This window comes from Hippoglossus stenolepis, chromosome 17 (genome assembly GCF_022539355.2).
Source record: "Hippoglossus stenolepis isolate QCI-W04-F060 chromosome 17, HSTE1.2, whole genome shotgun sequence".
Taxonomy (NCBI): domain Eukaryota; kingdom Metazoa; phylum Chordata; class Actinopteri; order Pleuronectiformes; family Pleuronectidae; genus Hippoglossus; species Hippoglossus stenolepis.
Genome location: NC_061499.1, coordinates 3,747,078 through 3,769,406, shown reverse-complemented (window position 1 = coordinate 3,769,406; position 22,329 = coordinate 3,747,078). Strand labels below are relative to the sequence as shown.

The following is a 22,329-nucleotide window of genomic DNA, read 5'->3' as shown; positions in this document are numbered from 1 at the left end:
TCTTGTTGGGTTTTTATAGATAAATGTTACATGAAGCTGCTTTGCTGTTTCATTCCTTTTGTACTTCTGTTTTTAATAAAGTCTCTGATGTTCTCTGGGATTTCTGCCTCTTTGTGATTCAACGTGTAGAAAAGTTCAACACATCTGTGAAAGTTCAAATGTTCATTATTGTCCCAGAGAATAAACTAATGTGGATTTGACCTGTAAGAGCAGCAAGGAAAAAGCTATTTGGTCAAACCTGTGACTCTCAACAGGAAAACGACAAAGACATTTTACACATGACAAGAAAATGATTGTGGTGGTTTTATTATGAAGTAAATTCTCATGTTTGATTTGCTGCTGTCTTTAATAGTCTCATTATTATTATTATACAGTTGTTTTTTGTAGTCGTGTGTAAAACCACTTTGTGATTGAGTGTGTTTTCATTATCAGACATGAGCAGATCCACTTATCTCTCGCTCACACTCACTCTACACAAACACATCCTCACGAGCAGATCTTTACTTTCACTTTTCTTTTCACCCAGTTTTAAGTGACGTGGAGGCTGATCCTAAATTCCCATTGGCTCAGAGGATGTCCCCGCCTCACAGTTTGTCCTCGTCTCCCCTGGTTTTCGTCTCTTGTCTCCACGGTCCGTCTCTCTGTGGAGAAAAGAGCTCATCTACCTTCAGCCCAGCAAAGAGGAATACACCACCGCTCACCATGTTCACTGTACTGTCCCTGCTTCTACTGGCAGGAGCACACAGCGCGACGGCACGTGAGTTAAAGTCCACGTTTCTACTTTATTATTTCAGACTTAGTTATTCATGACGTGTCTCATGTTTCATGTTGGTTCATAAAAAGTTGTGAAGAAATAACAGGTTCAGTCTGTTGATATGAATCAAGACTGTTATTTATGTAAATATATATATTTTAACATCATTTTAATTATTTATGATTCATCTCCCAGCGCCTCAAACACCTCAGTTATTCATCTAAACTGTGTAAACTGACAAATAAGGCGACGACTCAGGTTTGGGTTTGTTATTGTAATCAGTAGATGGCGCTGTTTCCATAGTAACAGGAAGCTGCTGAGCACAAACAGCTTCCTGCTTTGTTGGTACAATGTTCAACATCATTTAGTCTGATAAAGACCGTGAGTAACATCACTGACATGAGATATTACTAATTAATGATCTGTTATCAATGTGACCTCCTCCTCCAATACAATAAACACACATTGTTACTAACACAAAACACAAATTCATCTCTAATGTAAATGATGTCAGTGAAAAGAAGCAGGGAGACAAAGAATCAGGACGAGGCTGCCTCCATGATGAATACATGACAGATGTCTGTTAATACTTTCTAATGTGATAACATCTGCACTGAAGCCGGACTGCTTGATGTGAGTCTGTCACAGATATGAAGGTATCAGCCTTTATGTTTGCACACATGCACCAAGTGTATTTTTACAGAACAAACAAAGAAGATGTGCATTTATCTTTACATTTAAAAAAATGTATTGAAAAAACATTTATTTTCTTAATTCAAGTTCTGTTTGAACGCATCATTAGATTTATAGTTATTTATAATGAAGCTTCTGTTTAACATTTAAACATCAAGTCTCAATTACATGTCTTTGTCATAAGTATTTGACTTTGACATCTTAGGAATCAGAGCCAAACATACAGATGAATTATCTTCAGTCGATGGATCTGAATCAGAAATGTTGTTGACAACCTAATGAACATGTTGTCATATTGTTATTGTTGTCAAATATTTTCTGAGTCTATACATTTAAAAAATAGTCAAGCCCTTCCTGTAACAATGTCCCACTTTGTTTTGTTAACTGGGTCCAGTATAAATGTATATGTGTATATATGGATGAATATATATTGATATATAAAGAGAGAGAAACCAACTATTTAAGGACTTTAAGAATAAAAGTCTCATCGAGTAACTGGAAGTTGAAGTAGTTTCACTTCACATTAAATACTCTGCAGTAGAAAATATTATTTTCTAATATTAAACATTTGAGTCGTTAGATTGAATCCATTTTTAAGACGTAGCAGAATATTCAAAGTAAAGAGAGTCTGGACTCTGGAGCAGACGTTTTATCTATGAATGTGTTTTTGTGTTTGTTTACCTCACAACAGCTGAAGTTGTCTTGAATGTGCTTCATGTCTTCTTGACTCTGAGTGATTTATAAAACAGTCTGAAAACTAAAGTCATGACTTGAACTGTTTCTTGCAGGGATTCACTCTCTGAAGTATTTCCTCACTGGGTCCTCTCAAGTCCAAAACCTTCCAGAGTTTGTGGGTGTTGGTTTGGTTGATGATGTTCAGGTAGGTCACTATGACAGCAACACAAAGAAAGCAGAACCCAAACAGGACTGGATGTTAAACGCAACTGATTCACAGTTCTGGGAGAGTCAGACTCAGAATGCTTTGGGTGTACAGCAGTCCATCAAAAACTACATGGAAATCTTAAAGGAACACTTCAACCAAACTGGAGGTTTGTTTACATTTAACTCTCTAATAATAACACAACACACACACGTACACACACACACTCTCACATACATGCACACACTCTCTCTCACACTCTCACACACATAAACACGCACCCACAATCACACACACACACAATTGCACTCACACACCAAAACACATCACACGCACGCTCACACAAACACACTCACACATTAACACGCACACACACATTAACACACACACACCCGCACACACACAGACACTCACAGTCACACACACAAACACACACACAATCTCACTCACACACATAAACACACACACACACACAGACATTTTCATGAATTAGATTTGATCCAAAATATTTACTAATTAATCAAACATGTGATCAATAGATTTTTAAATGATCAGAATTTTTTTTATCAAGTAAAAATCTCAGATGTTTTGTGATGTTTCTTAAATATTAGAGTTTGTTGCTTCTCGTACTTTTTGATGAATTAAAAACAGTCAGACATTTTCTCTACTTTCTGATATTTTCTTCAGTTTAAACAAGTAATTGATTAATTAAAAATACATAATCAACAAGAATGATTAGTTTGAACCTTAAATATATAAAATAAACAGTAGAGCAACAGGTGAACGTCCCTGTGCTGACCACAGTGTGTCCACAAAGTAATGAACACAGCAGAGAATTACACGTTAGATTAGATTCACCCAAACACAGAGTCAAAGCCAGAAGACATTTATATACTGTAGTGCTGAAAAAGACATTTAACTTCTGACCTGATCAGCAGAAAATAATAAAGATCAACAACTGTGAATTAGTTGTTATCAGTAAACTCTGTGGAAGGATGTGTTGTGGGTCAGAGAAGAACTCATGAAACTCAGGAGCAGATCAGGGGCTGATCCAGGAACAGCTTTTATCTCTTTAGGTTTTTCAACGTTTTCCTTGATTTTCAGAGAGTAACTCGCGGATCTTGATGAAACAAATAAGACACGTTTAGGGGACTGATACTTATGAGTGACTGTTGGGCCTTGGTGGAGGTTTGTGTTCTACTGAGGGAGGTTCTAGTTTGATGCTACAGAAATATGTGTGTGTGTGTGTGTGTGTGTGTGTGTGTGTGTGTGTGTGTGTGTGTGTGTGTGTGTGTGTGTGTGTGTGTGTGTGTGTGTGTGTGTGTGTGTGTGTCTCTGTGTGTGTGTGTGTGTGTGTGTGTCTCTGTGTGTGTGTGTGTGTGTGTGTCTGTGTGTGTGTGTGTGTGTGTGTGTGTGTGTGTGTGTGTGTGTGTGTGTGTGTGTGTGTGTGTGTGTGTGAATGTGTCTCTCTGTCTCTCTGTGTGTGTCTCTGTGTGTCTCTCTGTGTGTGTCTCTCTCAGTGTGTGTGTGGTGAAGATGTGATAATAACAGCTCAGATCTCTGTCTCTCTCTCAGGGCTTCACATTTACCAGCAGATGTTTGGATGTGAATATGATGATGAGACTGGAGAAGTTAATGGTTATGATCAGCATGGTTATGATGGAGAAGACTTCATATCATATGACCTGGAGACAGAGACGTGGATCGCTCCAACACCAAAGAGTTTCATCACCAAACTGAAGTGGGATCAGGATAAAGCTGAACTCGCATATATTAAGAACAACCTCCTCCAGCTGTGTCCTTTCTGGCTGAAGAAGTTCCTGGAGCACGGGAGGAGCTCTCTGCTGAGAACAGGTGACATCACAGAACCTCCATCAACCATCACCCTCTCCTCCCTCCTCTCTCTCTCTCTCTCTCTCTCTCTTCTCTCTCTCTCTCTCTCCTCCTCCCTCCTCTCTCTCTCTCTCTCTCCTTCCTCCTCTCCCTCCTCCCTCCTCTCTCTCTCTCTCTCTCTCTCCCTCTCTCTCTCTCTCTCTCTCTCTCTTCTCTCTCTCCCTCTCTCTCTCTCTCTCTCTCGCTCTGCTCTTTTCATGCCTCCGCTCTGGCGACACCTAGTGGCCGCAGGCATCATGCTCTCGGGTCGTCCGTCCGTCCCATTGCTCTGAACATGATATCTCCAGAATGCTTTGAGGGAATCTTCTCAAATTTGGATCAAACATTCACTTTGACTCAAGGGTTAACTCACTTGATTTTAGTAGCCAAATGTCAAAGGTCAAAGGTCAAGGTCACCGTGTCCTCAAACAATAGGTTTTTCTTGAATGTGATATCTTAACATCAGCTTGAAAGAATTTCTTCAAATTTAGCACAAACATTCACTTTGACTCACAAATGAACTGAAAACATTTTGGTGGACAAAGGTCAAAAGGTCAAGGTCACGGAAGTCGCACAAAGTATGTTTATGTTTTTCTTTACATGATATCGTAAGATCAGCTTCAGATTTGGTACAAACTTTCACATGGACTCAAAGATTGATTGGTTATTGATTACATTTTGGTGCCTGGAGGTAAAGGGGCAAGGTCACAGTGAATGTGACATAATAGGACTGCCCCTAGGGAACTTCATTACATCTGGCACAGTTCACTTGGAGTCACTGATGAATGGATTAGACCGGGTCCTCTGAAGGAGGCCGCCCCTGAATTGAGACCCAGCCGGAGTGTCCTCCCTCCTCACTGCCCGACCGACCTGCACTCACTTTGCACTTTAACCAAAAATACCAACATTAACCAGAAGTGATCAGGACCTGTCCACTACATGAAGTTTACTTCATAAATATTGTGATATAAAACGTGTCAATAAATACTGTGATATTACTTTTACGTCATATCATCCACCCCAGTGTCTTTGCATCACTTCAGCCTCTGTCTCTCACTCACATCTCAGTTTGTTCACTTGTCTCGTATATTAACAGACATGACTAATGCAAAATAAATGGAATCAAACAGGAATGATGTTATTAGTTTGCAATACATGATAATAACCCATAAACTGTCTTTCTTTATCCTCCCCAGAGCTTCCCAGGATTTCTCTCCTCCAGAAGTCTCCCTCCTCTCCAGTCAGCTGCCACGCTACAGGTTTCTTCCCCGACAGCATCATGTTGTTCTGGAGGAAAGACGGGGAGGAGCTTCATGAGGACGTGGACCTCGGAGAGGTCCTCCCCAACCATGACGGGACCTTCCAGATGAGCGCTGACCTGAAGGTTTCATCCATCTCCCCTGAAGACTGGAGGAGGTACGACTGTGTGTTCCAGATCTCTGGTGTGAAGGAGGACATCGTCACCAAACTGGACAAAGACTCAGTCGAGTCCAACAGAGGTGAGACTTGAACCAGTGATGACGCTGAGAAACACACATTTCATCTACAGTAACAGTCCTGCAGGTCATGTTGGCTGATGTGTAGCAGGAGAAGTTTTCTCATCAATGTATATGAATAAATTTAGATCAGTGTTAAACCAGTGCATGTGCCCCCCCTTCATCATCATGTGACCCTGAAAAATTAAGTTAGTTTTAATGTGTCTGCAACAGTGTCTGAGGATTTTATTACTATTATTATTATCATTGATCAATTAGATTTACACATTTATAAATGTTTAAATTGACTTGTATGATTGTATGATTTTATTCCATGAAGTGTTTCTGCAGGTCTCAACTAGAGCCAGACTGATTTATCATTGGTCAGATGTGAGCCTTTCACAGACACACTGGGATCAGGTGGATGTTTGATATGAAAACTTTTATTCTACAGAATTAATGAAGCAGAAAAAAATCAAATCTCTCGTTTCTTACCCCGAGTAACAACAGACATTTAGGGATTTCTTCACACAGTTTATAACCATTTCAACCATTGACTGTAAATAAAGATGGACATATGACGGCTCCTCAAAAGTGAAGCCAAAGCGCCTCGTCGCTGATTGATGCTATAAAAACAGGGTGAAATGTCATGATTGACAGCTCATGATTGACAGCTCATGATTGACAGCTCATGATTGATAGAGCATGTGTATCGGGGGACCTCGTTATCGTGGCTCCAGTCCTCCGTCACTACTGCACAGAGTCCAAATGTGAAAGATTGCGCGCTCGTATCCGGGATATTTTAGCTTCATTTCTGGAAAGTGGAGGGAAGTGGAGACGTGTCGCTGTGTTTATTTCATTAGTCTATGATTTCAACATGTGAACATTATAGTCACTGTTAAGACTCGACTGCTGCTCTGTTGTAGAAGATGAGTCCATGAAATGATTTAGTTACTGGAAGTAAAGTTTAAGACAAACCAGCGTGAATAAGCACAGATACAGTCATTATGTACAGAAGAAAACTGAAAGTAGAAACAACAGCAGGACAAACTCACACGTTTAGTGTCTGTGTGTGTTTGTTGTGTCTCAGGACAGGATTGTGGTTCAGGGAGATTCTTGTCGTCCAACCTGCTTCATCTGTTCAGGTTGTGATGCTTTGTTTTTTTATTCCGCTCAACAGAGAAGCCCACCGACGTGACCACCATCATCATCATCACTGCAGTGGTCGCTCTCGCTGTCTTCAGCGCTGTCATTGGACTCATCGTGTACAGGAGGAAGAAAGGTGAGAGACCAACACAGAAGCTTTGTCCAATATGTTTCTGGTGCTTTGATTTTAGACTTTCTAATTAATGCTCGTTCAGATCAAACCTCACGAAACAAACTTCAGTTCCTCACACACCAACATCTGTTTCAAGAGCTGCAGGGTTCACACAAAGTTTTCTAACTTCCCTCTGCACCACAGACTGTTTATAAAAAGCTCTGCACACAGCGTCCAGCACACAAACAATAAGAAGTGACAGTATGTTGTCGATCGTTTGAGGAGGATCGCCACTAGAGAAAAACACGACACAATTCAGTTTGTGTTTTTACTGTAATAACTGAAATCATTTGTATTTTCTTTTTATTTCAGCCCAGTGTACCTCACCTGGCAAGTAAAACTTCTACTTCTATTCTGTTTTTTCTTTTTATACTAACATGCTTTATGAGGACATCACGTCACGTTTGCACAGCAGCTGAAAGTACTAACATGTCCAGTTTTATAAAACACCCCCAACACCTCTTTGGTCCACTTTGTACTGGTCCACTTTGTACTGGTCCACTTTGTACTGGTCCACTTTGTACTGGTCCACTTTGTACTGGTCCACACCGGCGACAGTCAGGGAGGCGTTATGTTTTCAGGCTGTTCATCCGTTCGTCCCCATCTTGTGAACACGATATCTCAGGAATGCCTCGAGGGAATTTCTTCAAATTTGCCACAAATGTTCACTCAGGCCTTGTCTACACTACTGCCCATATTTATTTCAATGGATATGAGGCTCCCCACAGGAACCGGACCCAGTGCAGGACTCTAGTAAACCCTCTGTAGATTAGATAGGGTTCAGTTTGTGCTGAAGAGAGTTTTCAGGACTGTTCCCTGCAGTGTTGGTGGTTTGTAATAAAAGTGTCTGTTCAGAGGAGGATGGACTAACGATGTGTTTCTGACCTCACAGCTGGAACAGATCCAGGTGCCTCACAGCCGCTGAGATCAGGTGAACAAGGTCCTAATTCTCCAAGTGAGACGTCCTCCTGAACACAGTGAGTTGCTTCATCTGTTAAACAAAACTGCCTCAAACTAAGTGCAAAGTAACATACGTGTGATCATGTGTAAAACCTCTGTTTTAATTAGAAATAAAACAATCTGCTGAGAGCAAGGCACAGATCAGAAACCTTCACGTTAATAGGACAGATTAAATGTTGAATTAAAACTCAAATATCAGCAGTGACACAACAATTCAAATGTTAATAAACCCAATATTTAGGGCTTATCAATTTAAGATTAGTGTATTTTTTCTGAGTAAGCTTTAATTTCACTGAGAGAATCATGGAAACATTAGGTCTCAATACTGTAAATACATAAAATACGTGGCTTTGTGGAACTGAACATTTCACTTTTCTTTCTTTTTTCTCTCTTCAGGTTTATGGACGGAAGCAGTGTCACCACAGTCTCCTCCTTACGCTGGGAACTCATTGATTATTCATCACTCAAATCATAAACTGATATTCAGGGTCAGGCATTATCAGCTTCACACTTGACCTGTGTGTTGTTAAGGGCCCAAGGAAGTGCAGTGTTGAATCTGGTGTGATTTGGACAAGTGATACAATCAATGTTAATAGAATTCAAATAAACAGGCGACCAGAGCTCTGTAGCAGCTGCGGCTGGGACTCGTCAGCGTGAGTGACTTTGTTGATCGGGACGACAACAGCTGATTCTCCAGTTGTGGTTCTGCAGACGGTCGAGCTTCACTGAGCTTTGAACAAACAGGAGAACGGCTCTTTGTGAGTCCAGCAGCAGCTCTTTATCTGTCGCTGCTCAGATTACTGCAGGTCACTTTGACAGTTTCAGAAAGTTGTTCATCATCACTGTGGTGAATCGTCTTGATAATTCGACTCAGACACAAATCATCCAGTTAATGATTCAATTTCATTTTCCAGGAAATATATTGATTCATGATTTATACGAAGTAACATCAAATTACACACAAAGATGAGTTGTTGTCACACACGGACACACAACACGAGCAGTAGTACAAAATTAGTTTTCCAGATGTGTAAATATTCTGATTTTATTTCTAATTTGGCCTGAACAAGAAATTAATTAATCCAGAGTTGCTTGTTTTGTTTTTGTTTGGTTATATTCATGCTTTGCTGTGTTCTTAACCTTTATAAGTTCATTTTAGTGGAGATTATAAAAGTGTTGTGGGATGTTTTAAGTATCTCATATGAAATGTTCTGTTAATATTTCCTGTGTTTTGTGTTTTGCCAACATAACTTTGGCAACTTCGGCAACTTTACAAATTTAACTTAGTAAAGTTAGTTGAAGCAAATACGTTTACAAATCCATTAAATATTCTCTGTTGATTATATTTAGAAATCGCAGTAACACAATTTCAAGTTTTCATTTTTACAGTGTAGAAACTGAACGTTGAGGCTCAATTTCTCTTCTTGTTGGGTTTTTATAGATAAATGTTACATTAAGCTGCTTTGCTGTTTCATTCCTTTTGTACTTCTGTTTTTAATAAAGTCTCTGATGTTCTCTGGGATTTCTGCCTCTTTGTGATTCAACGTGTAGAAAAGTTCAACACATCTGTGAAAGTTCAAATGTTCATTATTGTCCCAGAGAATAAACTAATGTGGATTTGACCTGAAAGAGCAGCAAGGAAAAAGCTATTTGGTCAAACCTGTGACTCTCAACAGGAAAACGACAAAGACATTTTACACATGACAAGAAAATGATTGTGGTGGTTTTATTATCAAGTAAATTCTCATGTTTGATTTGCTGCTGTCTTTAATAGTCTCATTATTATTATTATACAGTTGTTTTTGTAGTCGTGTGTAAAACCACTTTGTGATTGAGTGTGTTTTCATTATCAGACATGAGCAGATCCACTTATCTCTCGCTCACACTCACTCTACACAAACACATCCTCACGAGCAGATCTTTACTTTCACTTTTCTTTTCACCCAGTTTTAAGTGACGTGGAGGCTGATCCTAAATTCCCATTGGCTCAGAGGATGTCCCCGCCTCACAGTTTGTCCTCGTCTCACCTGGTTTTCGTCTCTTGTCTCCACGGTCCGTCTCTCTGTGGAGAAAAGAACTCATCTACCTTCAGTCCAGCAAAGAGGAATACACCACCGCTCACCATGTTCACTGTACTGTCCCTGCTTCTACTGGCAGGAGCACACAGCGCGACGGCACGTGAGTTAAAGTCCACGTTTCTACTTTATTTTATTTTATTTGGTCGATTTGAAGTGAAAGGAAAAATGCTCCATGTTTTTAAAAGACACTAAAATGATTTGAGGTCTATTGTAATATTTGATGTTTGGTTCCTTCGTTGCAGATTTTAGAAGTTTAGTAACGTTTCAAAGACATGATTTAAAAGTTCATGTTAGTGAATGTCATCGATCTCATGTAAGAAGGAAAGATTATATTCTATTTCTGAAAAGATCAACTGAACAGGGACTTTTCTTTCTTTGGATCCTGACCGTTACTTGACTTCTTACTCTGGTCAGAACCATTAAGATCGACACGGTCCGAGCTGGTTCTGGACGATTCTGAAGCGAAAGAGTCCAACAGACTTCGATGAATCAAGAAACAGTGAAAAACGAAGCCACGTTTAAACTCAGCGATAAAACAAAGAGTTTCTTGTCTTGTGCACATTATGAACTTTATTATTTCAGACTTAGTTGTTCATGACGTGTCTCATGTTTCATGTTGGTTCATAAAAAGTTGTGAAGAAATAACAGGTTCAGTCTGTTGATATGAATCAAGACTGTTATTTATGTAAATATATTTATTTGAACATCATTTTAATTATTTATGATTCATCTCCCAGTGCCTCAAACACCTCAGTTATTCATCTAAACTGTAAACTGACAAATATGGCGACGACTCAGGTTTGGGTTTGTTATTGTAGTCAGTAGATGGCGCTGTTTCCATAGTAACAGGAAGCTGCTGAGCACAAACTGAGCTTCCTGCTTTGTTGGTTCAATGTTCAACATCATTTAGGCTGATAAAGACCGTGAGTAGCATCACTGACATGAGATATTACGAATTAATGATCTGTTATCAATGTGACCTCCTCCTCCAATACAATCAACACACATTGTTACTAACACAAAACACAAATTCATCTCTAATGTAAATGATGTCAGTGAAAAGAAGCAGGGAGACAAAGAATCAGGACGAGGCTGCCTCCATGATGAATACATGACAGATGTCTGTTAATACTTTCTAATGTGATAACATCTGCACTGAAGCCTGACTGCTTGATGTGAGTCTGTCACAGATATGAAGGTATCAGCCTTTATGTTTGCTCACATGCACCAAGTGTATTTTTACAGAATAAACAAAGAAGATGTGCATTTATCTTTACATTTAAAAAAATGTATCTAAAAAACCATACGTTTATTTTCTTAATTCAAGTTCTGTTTGGACGCATTATTAGATTCATAGTTATTTATAATGAAGCTTATGTTCAACATTGAAACATCAAGTCTCAATTATATGTCTTTGTCACAAGTATTTGACTTTGACATCTTCGGAATCAGAGCCAAACATACAGATGAATTATTTTCAGTCGATGGATCTGAATCAGAAATGTTGTTGACAACCTAATGAACATGTTGTCATATTGTTATTGTTGTCAAATATTTTCTGAGTCTATACATTTAAAAAATAGTCCTTCCTGTAACAATGTCCCACTTTGTTTTGTTCACTGGGTCCAGTATAAATGTATATGTGTATATATCGATAAATATATATTGATATATAAAGAGAGAGAAACCAACTATTTAAGGACTTTAAGAATAAAAGTCTCATCGAGTAACTGGAAATTGAAGTAGTTTCACTTCACATTAAATACTCAGCAGTAGAAAATATTATTTTCTAATATTAAACATTTGACTCGTTAGATTGAATCCATTTTTAAGACGTAGCAGAATATTCAAAGTAAAGAGAGTCTGGACTCTGGAGCAGACGTTTTATCTATGAATGTGTTTTTGTGTTTGTTTACCTCACAACAGCTGAAGTTGTTTTGAATGTGCTTCATGTCTTCTTGACTCTGAGTGATTTATAAAACAGTCTGAAAACTAAAGTCATGACTTGAACTTTTTCTTGCAGGGATTCACTCTCTGAAGTTTTTCCTCACTGGGTCCTCTCAAGTCCAAAACCTTCCAGAGTTTGTGGCTGTGTGTTTGGTTGATGAAGTTCAGATGGCTCACTATGACAGCAACACAAAGAAAGCAGAACACAAACAGGACTGGATGATAAACGCAGCTGATTCACAGTTCTGGGAGACGAACACTCAGCGTGCTTTGGGTGAACAGCATTTCTTCAAAGTCCACATGGAAAACTTAAAGGAACGCTTCAACCAAACTGGAGGTTTGTTTACATTTCACTCTCTAATAATAACACAACATACACACATACACATACACACACATTCTCAAATACATACACACACTCTCTCTCACACTCTCACACACATAAACATGCACCCACAATCACATACACACACAATTACACTCACACACCAAAACACAATCACACGCACGCTGACACAAAGGCACTCACACATTAACACGCACTCACACATTAACACACACACACACACACCCGCACACACACTCACAGTCACACACATACACAATCACACGCACACACATAAACACACACACACACAATCACACATAAACGCACGCGCACACACACATTCGCACACATACATACAATCTCACTCACATACACACTCACTCACACACATGAACACACACACAATCAAACGCAGACTCACACAAACACACACACACAATCACACATAAACGCACGCACACACACAGACACATACAATCTCACTCACACACTCACACACACACACACACACAGACATTTTCATTAATTAGATTTGATCCAAAATATTTACTAATTAATCAAACATGTGATCAATAGATTTTTAAATGATCAGATTTTTTTTATCAAGTAAAAATCTCAGATGTTTTGTGATGTTTGTTAAATATTAGAGTTTGTTGCTTCTCGTACTTTTTGATGAATTAAAAACAGTCACAGACATTTTCATTACTTTCTGATATTTTCTTCAGTTTAAACAAGTAATTGATTAATTAAAAAAATACATAATCAACAAGAATGATTAGTTTGAACCTTAAATATATAAAATAAACAGGAGAGCAACAGATGAACGTCCCTGTGCTGACCACAGTCCACAAAGTAATAAACACAGCAGAGAATTACACGTTAGATTAGATTCACCCAAACACAGAGTCAAAGCCAGAAGACATTTATATACTGTAGTGCTGAAAAAGACATTTAACTTCTGACCTGATCAGCAGAAAATAATAAAGATCAACAACTGTGAATTAGTTGTTATCAGTAAACTCTGTGGAAGGATGTGTTGTGGGTCAGAGAAGAACTCATGAAACTCAGGAGCAGATCAGGGGCTGATCCAGGAACAGCTTTTATCTCTTTGGGTTTTTCAACGTTTTCCTTGATTTTCAGAGAGTAACTCGCGGATCTTGATGAAACAAATAAGACACGTTTAGGGGACTGATACTTATGAGTGACTGTTGGGCCTTGGTGGAGGTTTGTACTGTGTGTGTGTGTGTGTGTGTGTGTGTGTGTGTGTGTGTGTGTGTGTGTGTGTGTGTGTGTGTGTGTGTGTGTGTGTGTGAATGAGAGTGTGTGCGTGTGTGTGTCTGTGTGCTTGAGTGTGTCTGTGTTTGTGAGTGTTTGTGTGAGTGTGTGTGTGAGTGTGTTTGTATCTGTGTGCGTGAGAGAGTGTGTGTGTGTGTGTGTGTGTGTGTGTGTGTATCTGTGAGTGTTAGTGTGAGTGTGTGTGTGTGTGTGTGTGTGTGTGTGTGTGTGTCTGTGTCGAGTGTGTTTGTGTCTGTCTGTGAGCGTGAGAGTGTGAGTGTGTGTGTGTGAGTGTGTTTGTGTCTGTGTCTGTGTGTGGATGTGTATGTTTCTCTGTGTGTGTCTGTGTGTGTCTGTGTGTGAGTGTGTTTGTGTCTGTGTGCGGATGTGTGGATGTGGATGTTTGTCTGTGTGTGTCTCTCTTTGTGTGTGTGTGTGTGTGTGTGTGTGTGTGTGTGTGTGTGTGTGTGTGTGTGTGTGTGTGTGTGTGTCTCTCTGTGTGTGTCCTCTGTGTGTGTGTGTCTCTCTGTGTGTGTCTGTGTGTGTGTGTGTGTGTGTGTGTGAGTGTGTTTGTGTCTGTGTCTGTGTGTGGATGTGTATGTTTCTCTGTGTGTGTCTGTGTGTGTGTGTCTGTGTGTGTGAGTGTGTGTCTGTGTGTGAGTGGGTGTCTGTGTGTGAGTGTGTTTGTGTCTGTGTGCGGATGTGTGGATGTGTGGATGTGTATGCTCTGTGTGTGTGTGTGTGTGTGTGTGTGTGTGTGTGTGTCTGTCTGTGTGTGTGTCTCTCTCTGTGTGTGTGTGTGTGTGTGTGTGTGTGTGTGTGTGTGTGTGTGTGTGTGTCTCTGTGTGTGTGTGTCTTCTCTGTGTGTGTGTGTCCTCTGTGTGTGTCTCTGTGTGTGTGTGTGTCTCTCTGTGTGTCTCTCTCTGTGTGTGTGTGTGTGTGTTTCTCTGTGTCTCTGTGTGTGTGTGTGTCTCTGTGTGTCTCTCTGTTTGTGTCTCTCTGTGTGTGTGTGGTGAAGATGTGATAATAACAGCTCAGATCTCTGTCTCTCTCTCAGGTGTTCACATTTACCAGCAGATGACTGGATGTGAATATGATGATGAGACTGGAGAAGTTAAAGGTTTTAATCAGCATGGTTATAATGGAGAAGACTTCATATCATTGGACATGGAGACAGAGACGTGGATCGCTCCAACACCAAAGAGTGTCATCAGCAAACTGAAGTGGGATCAGGATAAAGCTGAACTCGCATATCTTAAGAACTTCCTCCTCCAGGAGTGTCCTTCCTCGCTGAAGAAGTTCCTGGAGCTGGGGAGGAGCTCTCTGCTGAGAACAGGTGACATCACAGAACCTCCATCAACTTAATGTTCCTCTTTCTTTCTCTGTGGCAGCGAACGAGAGAAATACACAGAAGCTGGGACTCAGTCTGCTCACTGTCTATTATCATCGCTCTGTCTCTCTCTCTCTCTCTCTCTCTCTCTCTCTCTCTCTCTCTCTCTCTCTCTCTCTCTCTCTCTCTCTCTCTCTCTCTCTCTCTCTCTCTCTCTCTCTGCTCTTTTCATGCCTCCGCTCTGGCGACACCTAGTGGCCGCAGGCATCATGCTCTCGGGTCGTCCGTCCCATTGCTCTGAACATGATATCTCCAGAATGCTTTGAGGGAATCTCCTCAAATTTGGTGCAAACATTCACTTTGACTCAAGGATTAACTCACTTGATTTTAGTAGCCAAGGGTCAAAGGTCAAAGGTCAAGGTCACAGTGTCCTCAAACAATTTTTTTTTTTTTAATGTGATATCTTAACATCAGCTTGTAGGAATTTCTTCAAATTTAGTACAAACATTCACTTTGACTCACAAATGACCTGAATACATTTTGGTGGACAAAGGTCAAAGGTCAAGGTCACGGTAGCCACACAAAGTATGTTTATGTTTTTTTTAACATGATATCGTAAGATCAGCTTCAGATTTGGTACAAACTTTCACATTGACTCAAAGATTGATCGGTTTTTGATTAGACTTTGGTGCCTGGAGGTCAAAGGTCAAGGTCCTGTGACCTCATGTTACTATGAATGTGACATAATAGGACTGCCCCTAGGGAACTTCATTACATCTGGCACAGTTCACTTGGAGTCACTGATGACTGGATTAGACCGGGTCCTCTGAAGGATGCCGCCCCTGAATAGAGACCCAGCCGGAGTGTCCTCCCTCCTCACTGCCCGACCGACCTGCACTCACTTTGCACCTTAACAAAAAATACCAACATTAATCAGAAGTGATCAGGACCTGTCCGCTACATGAAGTTTACTTCATAAATATTGTGATATAAAACCTGTCAATAAATACTGTGATATTACTTTTACGTCATATCGTCCACCCCAGTGTCTTTGCATCACTTCAGCCTCTGTCTCTCACTCACATCTCAGTTTGTTCACTTGTCTCGTATATTAACAGACATGACTAATGCAAAATAAATGGAATCAAACAGGAATGATGTTATTAGTTTGCAATACATTATAATAACCCATAAACTGTCTTTCTTTTTCCTCCCCAGAGCTTCCCAGGATTTCTCTCCTCCAGAAGTCTCCCTCCTCTCCAGTCAGCTGCCACGCTACAGGTTTCTACCCCGACAGAGTCATGTTGTTCTGGAGGAAAGACGGGGAGGAGCTTCATGAGGACGTGGACCTCGGAGAGGTCCGACCCAACCATGACGGGACCTTCCAGATGAGCGCTGACCTGAAGGTTTCATCAATCTCCCCTGAAGACTGGAGGAGGTACGACTGTGTGTTCCAGATCTCTGGTGTGAAGGAGGACATCGTCACCAAACTGGACAAAGACTCAGTCGAGTCCAACAGAGGTGAGACTTGAACCAGTGATGACGCTGGGAAACACACATTTCATCTACAGTAACAGTCCTGCAGGTCATGTTGGCTGATGTGTAGCAGGAGAAGTTTTCTTTCATCAATGTATATGAATAAATTTAGATCAGTGTTAAACCAGTGCATGTGCCCCCCCTTCATCATCATGTGACCCTGAAAAATTAAGTTAGTTTTAATGTGTCTGCAACAGTGTCTGAGGATTTTATTACTATTATTATTATCATTGATCAATTAGATTTACACATTTATAAATGTTTAAATTGACTTGTATGATTGTATGATTTTATTCCATGAAGTGTTTCTGCAGGTCTCAACTAGAGCCAGACTGATTTATCATTGGTCAGATGTGAGCCTTTCACAGACACACTGGGATCAGGGTGGATGTTTGATATGAAAACTTTTATTCTACAGAATTAATGAAGCAGAAAAAACAAACAAATCTCTCGTTCTTTACCTCGAGTAACAACAGACATTTAGGGACATTTCTTCACACAGTTTATAACCATTTCAACCATTGACTGTAAATAAAGATGGACGACATGACGGCTCCTCAAAAGTGAAGCCAAAGCGTCTCGGTCGCTGATTGATGCTATAAAAACAGGGTGAAATGTCATGATTGACAGCTCATGATTGACAGCTCGTGATTGACAGCTCGTGATTGACAGCTCATGATTGACAGAGCATGTGTATCGGCGGGACCTCGTTACCGTGGCTCCATTCCTCCGTTCACTACTGCAGAGTCCAAATGTGCAAGATGGCGCGTATCCGGGATATTTTAGCTTCATTTCTGGAAAGTGGGAGGAAGTGGAGACGTGTCGTCTGTGTTTATTTCCATTAGTCTATGATTTCAACATGTGAACATTAAAGTCACTGTTAAGACTCGACTGCTGCTCTGTTGTAGAAGATGAGTCCATGAAATGATTTAGTTACTGGAAGTAAAGTTTAAGACAAACCAGCGTGAATAAGCACAGATACAGTCATTATGTACAGAAGAAAACTGAAAGTAGAAACAACAGCAGGACAAACTCACACGTTTAGTGTCTGTGTGTGTTTGTTGTGTCTCACGACAGGATTGTGGTTCAGGGAGATTCTTGTCGTCCAACCTGCTTCATCTGTTCAGGTTGTGATGCTTTGTTTTTTCATTCTGCTCAACAGAGAAGCCCACCGACGTGACCACCATCATCATCATCACTGCAGTGGTCGCTCTCGCTGTCGTCAGCGCTGTCATTGGACTCATCGTGTACAGGAGGAAGAAAGGTGAGAGACCAACACAGAAGCTTTGTCCAATATGTTTCTGGTGCTTTGATTTTAGACTTTCTAATTAATGCTCATTCAGATCAAACCTCATGAAACAAACTTCAGTTCCTCACACACCAACATCTGTTTCAAGAGCTGCAGGGTTCACACAAAGTTTTCTAACTTCCCTCTGCACCACAGACTGTTTATAAAAAGCTCTGCACACAGCGTCCAGCACACAAACAATAAGAAGTGACAGTATGTTGTCGATCGTTTGAGGAGGATCGCCACGAGAGAAAAACATGACACAATTCTGTTTGTGTTTTTACTGTAATAACTGAAATCATTTGTATTTTCTTTTTATTTCAGCCCAATGTCCTCACCTGGTAAGTAAAACTTCTATTTCTATTCTGTTTTCTTTTTATACTAACATGCTTCATGAGGACATCACGTCACGTTTGCACAGCAGCTGAAAGTACTAACATGTCCAGTTTTATAAAACACCCCCAACACCTCTTTGGTCCACTTTGTACTGGTCCACTTTGTACTTGTCCACTTTGTACTGGTCCACTTTGTACTGGTCCACACCGGCGACAGTCAGGGAGGCGTTATGTTTTCAGGCTGTTCATCCGTTCGTCCCCATCTTGTGAACACGATATCTCAGGAATGCCTCGAGGGAATTTCTTTAAATTTGCCACAAATGTTCACTTAGGCCTTGTCTACACTACTGCCCATATTTATTTCAATGGATACGAGGCTCCCCACAGGAACCTGACCCAGTGCAGGACTCTAGTAAACCCTCTGTAGATTAGATAGGGTTCATTTTGTGCTGCAGAGAGTTTTCAGGACTGTTCCCTGCAGTGTTGGTTGTTTGTAATAAAAGTGTCTGTTCAGAGGAGGATGGACTAACGATGTGTTTCTGACCTCACAGCTGGAACAGATCCAGGTGCCTCACAGCCGCTGAAATCAGGTGAACAAGGTTCTAATTCTCCAAGTGAGACGTCCTCCTGAACACAGTGAGTTGCTTCATCTGTTAAACAAAACTGCCTCAAACTAAGTGCAAAGTAACATATGTGTGATCATGTGTAAAACCTCTGTTTTAATTAGAAATAAAAAATCAGTTGAGAGCAAGGCACAGATCAGAAACCTTCACGTTAATAGGACAGATTAAATATTGAATTAAAACTCAAATATCAGCAGTGACACAACAATTAAAATGTTAATAAACCCAATATTAAGGGCTTATCAAGTTAAGATCAGTGTATTTTTTCTGAGTAAACTTTAATTTCACTGAGAGAATCATGGAAATATTAGGTCTCAATACTGTAAATACATAAAATACGTGGCTTTGTGGAACTGAACATTTCATTTTTATTTCTTTTTTCTCTCTTTAGGTTCATGGACGAGAAGCAGTGTCACCACAGTCTCCCCCTTACGCTGGGAACTCATTGATTATTCATCACTCAAATCATAAACTGATATTCAGGGTCAGACATTGATTGAAATACAAACAACACAGCTGACAAATATGAAGAAAAAAAATGGTGGCGTCTATTAAATTTGATCTTTTAGTTAAAAATAAGAAATGTAAACTTCCCAAATGAGGATTATTACTAAAACACATTTTCAAAAACAATGAAAGTATCACAACACTGTTCACATGCAGTTAATTTAAAGATCGTCTTAGTTACAGTTTTATATTCCTGGTGTTGGGGCATCCTTGTAAAATAATTTAAATAATACAAATCTAAATGTACATATATAGACACCAACACATCCACATCTTAGGGTCTGGAAATATAATCTGTCTCATGATTCCATAAATCTGTTGGTATGTGACTCACGAATCTCGAGAACCGTTCATTTTATCAGCTTCACACTTGACCTGTGTGTTGTTAAGGGCCCAAGGAAGTGCAGTGTTGAATCTGGTGTGATTTGGACAAGTGATGCAATCAATGTTAATAGAATTCAAATAAACAGGCGACCAGAGCTCTGTAGCAGCTGCGGCTGGGACTCGTCAGCGTGAGTGACTTTGTTGATCGGGACGACAACAGCTGATTCTCCAGTTGTGGTTCTGCAGACGGTCGAGCTTCACTGAGCTTTGAACAAACAGGAGAACGGCTCTTTGTGAGTCCAGCAGCAGCTCTTTGTCTGTCGCTGCTCAGATTACTGCAGGTCACTTTGACAGTTTCAGAAAGTTGTTCATCATCACTGTGGTGAATCGTCTTGATAATTCGACTCAGACACAAATCATCCAGTTAATGATTCAATTTCATTTTCCAGGAAATATATTGATTCATGATTTATACGAAGTAACATCAAATTACACACAATGATGAGTTGTTGTCACACACGGACACACAACACGAGCGTCAGTACAAAATTAGTTTTCCAGATGTGTAAATATTCCGATTTTATTTCTAATTTGGCCTGAACAAGAAATTAATTAATCCAGAGTTGCTTGTTTTGTTTTTGTTTGGTTAGATTCATGCTTTGCTGTGTTCTTAACCTTTATAAGTTCATTTTAGTGGAGATTATAAAAGTGTTGTGGGATGTTTTAAGTATCTCATATGAAATGTTCTGTTAATATTTCCTGTGTTTTGTGTTTTCCAACATAACTTTGGCAACTTCGGCAACTTTACAAATTTAACTTAGTAAAGTTAGTTGAAGCAAATACGTTTACAAATCCATTAAATAATCTCTGTTGATTATATTTAGAAATCGCAGTAACACAATTTCAAGTTTTCATTTTTACAGTGTGAAACTGAACGTTGAGGCTCAATTTCTCTTCTTGTTGGGTTTTTATAAATAAATGTTACATTAAGCTGCTTTGCTGTTTCATTCCTTTTGTACTTCTGTTTTTAATAAAGTCTCTGATGTTCTCTGGGATTTCTGCCTCTTTGTGATTCAACGTGTAGAAAAGTTCAACACATCTGTGAAAGTTCAAATGTTCATTATTGTCCCAGAGAATAAACTAATGTGGATTTGACCTGTAAGAGCAGCAAGGAAAAAGCTATTTGGTCAAACCTGTTACTCTCAACAGGAAAATGACAAAGACATTTTACACATGACAAGAAAATGATTGTCAAATATGGACCAAAACAGTTTTGCTGATTGTTCATACAGCCGATAACCACAAGTCATAACCATGAATGATCCTGTGGGTGTTAACCTCTGGTCTTTATTCTACACAAACACATCGTCACGAGCAGATCTTTACTTTCACTTTTCTTTTCACCCAGTTTTAAGTGACGTAGAGGCTGATCCTAATTTGCCATTGGCTCAGAGGATGTCCCCGCCTCACAGTTTGTCTTCGTCTCCTCTGATTTTCGTCTCTTGTCTCCACGGTCCGTCTCTCTGTGGAGAAAAGAGCTCATCTACCTTCAGCCCAGCAAAGAGGAATACACCACCGCTCACCATGTTCACTGTACTGTCCCTGCTTCTACTGACAGGAGCACACAGCGCGACGGCACGTGAGTTAAAGTCCACGTTTCTACTTTATTATTTCAGACTTAGTTATTTATGACGTGTCTCATGTTTCATGTTGGTTTATAAAAAGTTGTGAAGAAATAACAAGTTCAGTCTGTTGATATGAATCAAGACTGTTATTGATGTAAATATATATATTTTAACATCATTTAAAGTATTTATGATTCATCTCCCAGCGACTCAAACACCTCAGTTATTCATCTAAACTGTAAACTGACAAATATGGCGACGACTCAGGTTTGGGTTTTTTATTGTAATCAGTAGATGGCGCTGTTTCCATAGTAACAGGAAGCTGCTGAGGACAAACAGCTTCCTGCTTTGTTGGTACAATGTTCAACATCATTTAGTCTGATAAAGGCCGTGAGTAACATCACTGACATGAGATATTACTAATTAATGATCTGTTATCAATGTGACCTCCTCCTCCAATACAATCAACACACATTGTTACTAACACAAAACACAAATTCATCTCTAATGTAAATGATGTCAGTGAAAAGAAGCAGGGAGACAAAGAATCAGGACGAGGCTGCCTCCATGATGAATACATGACAGATGTCTGTTAATACTTTCTAATGTGATAACATCTGCACTGAAGCCGGACTGCTTGATGTGAGTCTGTCACAGATATGAAGGTATCAGCCTTTATGTTTGCTCACATGCACCAAGTGTATTTTTACAGAATAAACAAAGAAGATGTGCATTTATCTTTACATTTAAAAAAATGTATTTAAAAAACCATACGTTTATTTTCTTAATTCAAGTTCTGTTTGGACGCATTATCAGATTTATAGTTATTTATAATGAAGCTTCTGTTTAACATTTAAACGTCAAGTCTCAATTACATGTCTTTGTCACAAGTATTTGACTTTGACATCTTAGGAATCAATGCCAAACATACAGATGAATTATTTTCAGTCGATGGATCTGAATCAGAAATGTTGTTGACAACCTAATGAACATGTTGTCATATTGTTATTGTTGTCAAATATTTTCTGAGTCTATACATTTAAAAAATAGTCCTTCCTGTAATAATGTCCCACTTTGTTTTGTTCACTGGGTCCAGTATAAATGTATATGTGTATATATGGATAAATATATATTGATATATAAAGAGAGAGAAACCAACTATTTAAGGACTTTAAGAATAA

The 22,329-nt window shown here is 39.6% G+C and overlaps 1 protein-coding gene and 2 pseudogenes across 2 annotated transcripts; all 3 read left to right on the top strand.

Annotated features, from left to right (window-relative positions):
- The window catches only part of LOC118124614, a 478,051-nt pseudogene that overhangs the window by 30,987 nt on the left and 424,735 nt on the right, over positions 1–22,329 (top strand).
- On the top strand, positions 591–19,222 carry LOC118124642 (major histocompatibility complex class I-related gene protein-like). Of its 2 annotated transcripts, XM_047344197.1 has the most exons (8): positions 601–757; positions 2,236–2,496; positions 3,903–4,181; positions 5,396–5,698; positions 6,855–6,956; positions 7,305–7,322; positions 7,885–7,969; positions 19,084–19,222. In XM_047344197.1, the coding sequence occupies exons 1-7, from the start codon at positions 703–705 to the stop codon at positions 7,962–7,964; spliced, it is 1,098 nt and encodes a 365-aa protein (XP_047200153.1). In that variant the 5' UTR covers positions 601–702; the 3' UTR covers positions 7,965–7,969; positions 19,084–19,222. The 2 variants fall into 2 exon arrangements, with proteins under 2 accessions (XP_047200152.1, XP_047200153.1); XM_047344196.1 differs by lacking the exons at positions 5,396–5,698; positions 6,855–6,956; positions 7,305–7,322; positions 7,885–7,969; positions 19,084–19,222 and adding exons at positions 16,129–16,431; positions 17,609–17,710; positions 18,059–18,177 and having other exon boundaries at positions 591–757.
- The window catches only part of LOC118124619, a 268,444-nt pseudogene continuing 256,069 nt past the window's right edge, over positions 9,955–22,329 (top strand).